This window comes from Engraulis encrasicolus, chromosome 11, assembly GCF_034702125.1.
Source record: "Engraulis encrasicolus isolate BLACKSEA-1 chromosome 11, IST_EnEncr_1.0, whole genome shotgun sequence".
Lineage (NCBI taxonomy): Eukaryota > Metazoa > Chordata > Actinopteri > Clupeiformes > Engraulidae > Engraulis > Engraulis encrasicolus.
The window spans coordinates 25,348,923-25,356,422 of record NC_085867.1 but is presented as its reverse complement, the minus strand read 5'-3'; the positions used below and the strand labels follow the sequence as shown (position 1 = coordinate 25,356,422).

General features: G+C 46.4%; 1 protein-coding gene across 5 annotated transcripts in view; it reads left to right on the top strand.

The window, feature by feature from the left end:
• fcho2 (FCH and mu domain containing endocytic adaptor 2) overlaps positions 1-7,500 on the top strand; it is a 113,079-nt gene that overhangs the window by 90,900 nt on the left and 14,679 nt on the right. For 3 of the 5 annotated variants that reach the window (XM_063210272.1, XM_063210270.1, XM_063210269.1), the window contains 5 exons: positions 551-666; positions 1,155-1,287; positions 4,342-4,401; positions 5,782-5,893; positions 6,976-7,131. In XM_063210272.1, the coding sequence (XP_063066342.1) occupies positions 551-666; positions 1,155-1,287; positions 4,342-4,401; positions 5,782-5,893; positions 6,976-7,131 (577 nt within the window). The remainder of the gene's footprint in view (positions 1-550; positions 667-1,154; positions 1,288-4,341; positions 4,402-5,781; positions 5,894-6,975; positions 7,132-7,500) is intronic. The other 2 variants (XM_063210273.1, XM_063210271.1) reach the window with 1 other exon arrangement.

Genomic DNA, 7,500 nt, shown 5'->3' with positions numbered 1-7,500 from the left:
ACAAAGATCATGAATCATGATCCTGATCATGTTGGAATGATGGCCTAACTTTGATGAAATGTAAAAAAGAAAAAAAAGAAAAGCTCTGTAACCATATGTTCTGACCAAAACGGGGCAAAAATATTAAAATGGCTGAAGAAGTACAAATAAAAAAGGTCATTGCCTATTGTTAATGCTAGTAAACATTCCAGTTGGTTGCCATCGACGTTCCATTCATTTTCCACCCAGGACGACTCTTAACAATAGGTACAGTATATGGATTGACTCACTCTTTGGATTTCTCCTGTGGTTCTCAGTGGTTCTCAGTCCTGTAACTCGGCCTACATTTTGCATTTGATTTCCTATTTGCGATTTGAGAGTGACTGCATTTCTCATCAATGAAACATCTTCAGTAGACTAACGTTTGTCTTCCTCTCCTCTTCCTCCTTCCCCCAATATCTTTCTCTATCTCTCTGTCTCTGTCTCTATCTCTCTCTCTCTCTCTCTATCTCTCTGTCTCTCTCGCTCTCGCTCTCTCTCCCTCTCCCTATCCACCCTTCTCTCTCCTCAGCCCTGCCGCCTCCTAATAGGCCGACGACTCCTCTTAACATGGGGGCCCTGGCTCCTCCCCCCCGCCCCTCGTCCAGACCCAAACTACCAACAGGCAAACTGGCCGGCATCAACGAGGTGTGTGTGTGTGTGTGTGACAGAGCTTGTGTGTGTGTGTGTGTGTGTGTGTGTGTGTGTGTGTGTGTGTGTGTGTGTGTGTGTGTGGTATGGTGTGTTGTGTGGGACTGTGTTTGTGTGTATGTATGTGTGTGTGTGTGTCTGTCTGTGTGTGCGTGTGAGAGTGAGAAACATAATATGAAGGGATGATGTACCAATGACATTTTTGTTTCCGTGTGCGTGCGTGTGTGCGTGCGTGCGTGCGTGCGTGCGTGTGTGTGTGTGTGTGTGTGTGTGATTGTGAGTGTCTGTGACAGAGAGATGATATATGAAAGCTGTGTCCAGTTCTGATGTACCAATGCCAATCACCTGTGTGTGTGTGTGTGTGTGTGTGTGTGTGTGTGTGTGTGTGTGTGTGTGTGTGTGTGTGTGTGTGTGTGTGTGTGTGTGTGTGTGTGTGTGTGTGTGTGTGTGTGTGTGTGTGTGTGTGTGTGTGTGTGTGTGTGTAGAGTCGGCCGTTCAGCCCCCCCAAGGTGAGCAACTGCAGCCCCTCGCCCACCGCCCCCCTGGCACGCGCAGAGAGCTCCTCCTCCCTCTCCTCCAACGCATCACAGCTCAGCGCATCCAACACACCCACCGTGGGTGAGTAACGCACTCACACGCGCACACGCACACACACACACACACACACACACACACACACAGACACACACAGACACATACATACACACACATACATACAGTACATACCAGTGGCGTCTTTTGGTCATAAAAATTAGGGAGGACAAGGAGGTGGTCAGTCGGATAGATGCGAGTAAATGGGGCTAGTAATTTCAGATGCTTAGTATTAGGTTGTAGGCCTACTAGGTAACTTAACTGATATGGCATTGTGTTGTCTGGAAAGCTGACTTATGACATCTATAAAATAATTGCAACAAACTTTGTATAATATATTATCATACATAACTGCCCAAAGTGTTTGAGGGGAAAGAAAGAGAAGAGTGAAGGAAAATATTATAAAAAGTAGAAAGTTTCATAGGGAGCATATCTAACTTTGACCAAAGGCAGCATGGCGTTTCACCCTGTCAGTTGTGTTTTTTTGTTTGTTTTTTTAACCATAGGCAAAAATTGACAATTCTGAAGACCCTATAGGAATGCCTAGGACATTGAGTGACTTGTATAGCCTAGGCCTAAGGGTTTTAAACTCAACTCCTTCCAACATATTCTTACAGATTTTTAAACATTTTAAACCCCCTCCATTATCTTATTTTTAACATCTTATTTATGATCCGTATTCTAACATTGTACGTGCCCTATGGTTGTGGTCGCCTATCCGTTTTGCTTTTGACGGTAGGCCTACCTGCTAGAGCGACAGCTGTGGAAGGAGGAGCTGGCAAGCGTATGGCTGGCGTCTGGCTGGCGTGCGTCTGGCTATTTCACAAAAAAATACGTCGTACAGATTACTTTGTAAATCCATGCCTAGTGTTCCTAATTCCACCCAAATGAAACTACATAACATGATGTAGGCTACATGTTAGAAGTTTAGCCAGATACATTTTATGAAGAGCTTGCTGTCATGTTTCTTGTCTTGAGGAGGGAGAAAAGAACGCCAGTCTAGGGTCAGTGCATTCATGTGCAGCCAAAAGCATTCTTATTCCCATTTGTAAATAACCCTCTTTTGGGGGAAAAGCACGAATGAGAAACGCAAAGACAAGCATTGAGACTATTATTTGTGCACGTAGGACATGCTGAAACAAGACCACCTTTTAAAAACGTTGGTGATGGTCCGACCATTTGAATCATGAATGCGTTTGCATCCGCGCGTCGCTTGCATTGTGTAGTGATCGAGTGGCGTGAGTGACTGATATAAACACACTGACCTTTCCATTCGGTTTTCAATCTAAATCCAGGGAGTGATATTGCGCGATTCACAACATGAAAACAGTCGATCTTTCCTTTGTATTTATTAAGGGTTCATAAAACATTCGCCAATTACTCCAAACTTCCCACTATCTGGCTACTGCCGCATTCTTCTCACATTTTGTATATCGTTGTCATGACGACCGAGTCCATGCTTGTCGTCTGTCAACCCAACTCGTCATATTCTGATTGGCTTTTGATAAATTCAGCTTCGCTGATAGGCAGATTACTTCCATGGCTCTAGACCCGCCTAAAGGGAGGAAAGTCCTCCCTAAGCTCCATTCACTTCAATGTTAAAAAGTAAAGCCCGCGCTACGGCCGAAATTTCACCATTTATAATGGAAGTCAATGAGGATGGAAGGGAGGACGATCCTCCAAGGTCTATTATGTGAATTAGAAGCGCTAAAGTATATGTTTTTATCGCTAAATAGCTATAAAATACTAACAATTATATAACAAAGATATAATAAATATGTTTTGTTTTCTGTAATTTATACTGGAAGATATGGCTTTATTATTTTGAGGGAGGATCGTCCTCCCTTTCCTCAATGGCAAATACGCCATTGGTACACACACACACACACACACACACACACACACATACACATACACATACAGTACACACACACACACAGACACACAAGACATACAGTGAGTACACAAGACATACAGTGGTTGCATACGTACAGATGCCTCTGTACATCAGCACTCATTGCACCTTCCACACCCACCATGGAAGACTCTCACACTCACACTCTCACACCATTCGGGGCGGCTGTGGTAGTGTCTGGATTGCCTCATGAATGCCACAGCTTTCCCCCCCCCTGTGTGTGTGTGTGTGTGTGTGTGTGTGTGTGTGTGTGTGTGTGTGTGTGTGTGTGTGTGTGTGTGTGTGTGTGTGTGTGTGTGTGTGTGTGTGTGTGTGTGTGTGTGTGTGTGTGTGTGTGTGTGTGTGTGTGTGTGTGTGTGTGTGTGTGTGTGTGTGTGTGTGACGGCAACAGAGAAGTTTTGTGTGCTGGTGATGAAGTGCGCGTCACCTATTGTCACAACACTCATCCTCACGCTCGCTTTGTGCTTTCACCTCCTCTTCCAATTCCTCTCTTTCACACACTCCACTCCTCTTTTTCACTTCCCCCTCCACTCCTGTCTTTCACCTCCTCCTCTTCTCTTCTCTTCTCTTCTCTTCTCTTCTCTTCTCTTCTCTTCTCTTCTCTTCTCTTCTCTTCTCTTCTCTTCTCTTCTCTTCTCTTCTCTTCTCTTCTCTACTTTTCTCTTGGCCTCTTCTCTTCTCTATCTCCCTCTCACTCCTCTCACTTTTCTTTCATTCGTCTCACCTCTTCATCTCTTCTTTTCACCTTATCTTCTCACCACACCTGTCACCTCCAATCCTCCACTCTATTCTTTACCCCTTCCCTCTCTTCTCCTCTCTTCTCTTCTCTTCTCTTCTCTCCTCTTCTCTTGTCTTCTCTTCTCTTCTCTTCTCTTCTCTTCTCTTCTCTTCTCTCCTCCTCTCCTCTCCTCTCTTCACCTCTCTTCTCTTCTCTTCTCTTCTCTACTTTTCTCTTGGCCTCTTCTCTTCTCTTCTCTTCTCTTCTCTTCTCACATCCCCTTCTCTTCTTTTATCTCCTATCCTCTCCTCTCCTCACGTCTCCTATCCTCACGTCACCTCTCCTCTCCTCTCTTCTCTTCTCTTCTCTTCTCTTCTCTTCTCTTCTCTTCTCTCCTCTCCTCTCCTCTCCTCTCCTCTCTTCTCCTGGTGTGCGGTGTGCTGTGTAGAGGATGATGCCTTCATTGGCAAACTGCCCACCTTTGAGAAGCGCTGTGAGACACCGGCAGGTAGAGTCCCATCGCCCACCTCATAGCCTCATACCACTGACCCCAGATCAGTGCCGTCTCTAACCTGCCTTCCCCACCTAACCGCCCATCTCTCTACTACACTGCTCCTAGAACAGCTGCTTCTCTTCAATCTCCTCATAACATGCAGTGTGTGTGTGTGTTGTGTGTGTTTTGTTTGTGTGTGCGCGCATGCGCATGATGTTACCGTAGTTCTTCTTGAATCCTTTAAGAGCCTACGATAATGTCTTCTCTTAATTCAGCTGTGTGTGCGTGTGTGTGCGTGCGTGCGCGTGCGTGCGTGCGTGCGTGCGTGTGTGAGTGCGTGTGCATGCATATGATATTAGTTCTTCTTGAGTCCTTTATAGCCTACAATTATGTCTTCTCTTAATTCAGCTGTGTGTGTGTGTGTGTGTGTGCGTGCGTGCGTGCGTGCGTGTGGGTGCGTGCGTGGGTGCGTGCGTGGGTGCGTGCGTGCGTGGGTGCGTGCCCGAGAGAGTATGTATGTACCTTACAGTAATTCCTTCCCAGGTGTGTGTTCCTCACTCTAACATGTTATATTATGACGGCCTGTTCTGTTCTGATCCACTAACCTGACTGAGTGAGTCTTCCCTTTCTCAGTAGCCTCATAGCTGCAGACCTCCAGCATGCTACTGGGTCAAAGACGTCCAACATGAAGTTGGCCTTCAGTGCCAACGGATACTTTTGCTTACTGTAAATGTAAAAAGCAGGATTTTCTTTCTTTCTTTTTTCAAGTGAATGCATGAAAGCCAAGGCAAAAATATATTTTTTTAAATCATGTTTTTTGCATTTACAGTAAGCAAAAGTATCCGTTGCATTGGAGGACAATTTCATGTTGGACGTCTTTGACCCTACTGCAGCACTCCTGCACCTTCCATTACAAGCCACAACAGTGGACTAATGGATGCTGAATAGTGTGTAGTGCAGGGGTGGGCAATTATTTTGGCCCAAGGGCCGCATTGGGTTTAGAAAGTTGACCAAAGGGCCGGATATCGTAGGCAACTTGCCCGTGCCCATAATAAGAAATGGTGAACGCCAACATAATTACACCGTTGTCAGTTATGCCATTCCTGCTAATTGTACCCAAATGTAGACTTTAGTAATTTAGGTTTCCAAGACCCTTGTTGTAGGTAGCCAATCTAAGAATGAGTGACCATATGAATCTGCATTTTTGTTTTTTTGTAAAAGGCTCTGAGGGCCGCATGCACTAGCTGAGTGGGCCGCATAAGGCCCCCGGGCCTGAGTTTGCCCACGTCTGGTGTAGTGTGTTAAGTTTGTCATCTTCTTCTCTCTGACACACTCTCTCTCTCTCTCTCTCTCTCTCTCTCTCTCTCTCTCTCTCTCTCTCTCTCTCTCTCTCAGGTACATCTCGTGGTCCCAGTCCGGTGACGTTGGGTTCCCAAGATGCTTTGCCCATCGCTGTGGCCTTCACAGAGTCCGTTAACGCCTACTTCAAAGGAGCCGACCCCAGCAAGTGAGAAACACACACACGCAGACGCACACACACACACACACACACACACACAGAGAGAGACACACACACACACAAACCTTACACCCTCCCCGACGCACCTCACACGTTGTCAGACACATACGGAGTAAGTTAGTTTCACCTGGCACTGCGGGACACATATTTCTATACAGTACGACATATTTTAGAAGCAGTGAATGAACCACAATTGCAATTGCACGCACTTTACATGTCAACACACTCACACGCTGCAGAAGACCTGCGTGTGAAATGCGGGTGACGTGTGGTGCGCGACACCATTCTTTCGGAGTTGGTCACACACTCGGTGCAGAACGGGAGTGGAGACAGGCGTGACGGGCGCTTGCACACACACACACACACACACACACACACACACACACACGCGCGCGCGCACTTTCATTGGTTAACTAGCACAGAATGGCCTCTCACTGGGTTTGATTTCACTGGGCCTTACCCAATGGAACAAAAGACTTCATGGAAGATGTGCTCAATACACACACACACACACACACACACACACACACACACACACACACACACACACACACACACACACACACACACACACACACACACACAGAGCAGAGCAGAGACACGGTCACACACACTTAAACCTTAAGTGAGAATGTGTAATATACTCTCTGTCAGAACCAATCACACTCACATACACACACAAGGCTTTCTACCAGTGCCGTGTGTGTGTGTGTGTGTGTGTGTGTGTGTGTGTGTGTGTGTGTGTGTGTGTGTGTGTGTGTGTGTGTGTGTGTGTGTGTGTGTGTGTGTGTGTGTGTGTGTGTGTGTGTGTGTGTGTGTGTGTGTGTGTGTGTGTGTGTGTGTGTGTGTGTGTGTTTTAGAGAATGGCTCAGGCCGATTTTTTTCTGTCCTCCCCTGGCCTGCCTGTCCGGCCCCTTTCCGAAAAATTGCTTCTCAAATCCAACCTGAGCATGTGTGTGTCCATTGATGCATCATTTGTCACGTGTGTGCGTGTGTGTGCATGTGCATGTGCATGTGTATGTGTCAAGGGATACAAGTGTTAATTTGTCGTGTGTGCTCACGTTTCACAGGTGCATCGTGAAGATCACGGGTGACGTGACCCTGTCGTTCCCCAGTGGCATCATGAAGGTGTTCACCAGCGCCCCCTGTCCTGCAGTACTCAGCTTTCGCATGCGAAACACCAGCCGTCTCGAACAGATACTGCCCAACCAGCAGCTACTGCACAGGTTTGTAGGGGTGTGTGCGTGTGTGTGCGTGTGTGTGTGTGTGTGTGTGTACGTGTGTGTGTGTGTGTGTGCGTGTGAGTGTGAGTGTGAGTGTGCGTGTGCGTGTGCGTGTGCGTGTGCGTGTGTGTTTGTACAGTACTCAACTGCTGCACAGGTCTGTGTGTGTGTGGTACTCAGAATAGACTTTTTTCATTTGACACAAAAAAATGAAACATGTACACCATATGTCCTCAATTGGATAAAATCGTCTGCCAAATGTAACTCCAGTGTTGGGCAAGTTACTCAAAAACTGTAATGCAGTACTGATTACACGTAACTTTGTTTTCATAGTCATCCGTTACATTACAATATTACTGTGTTTCAAATTTT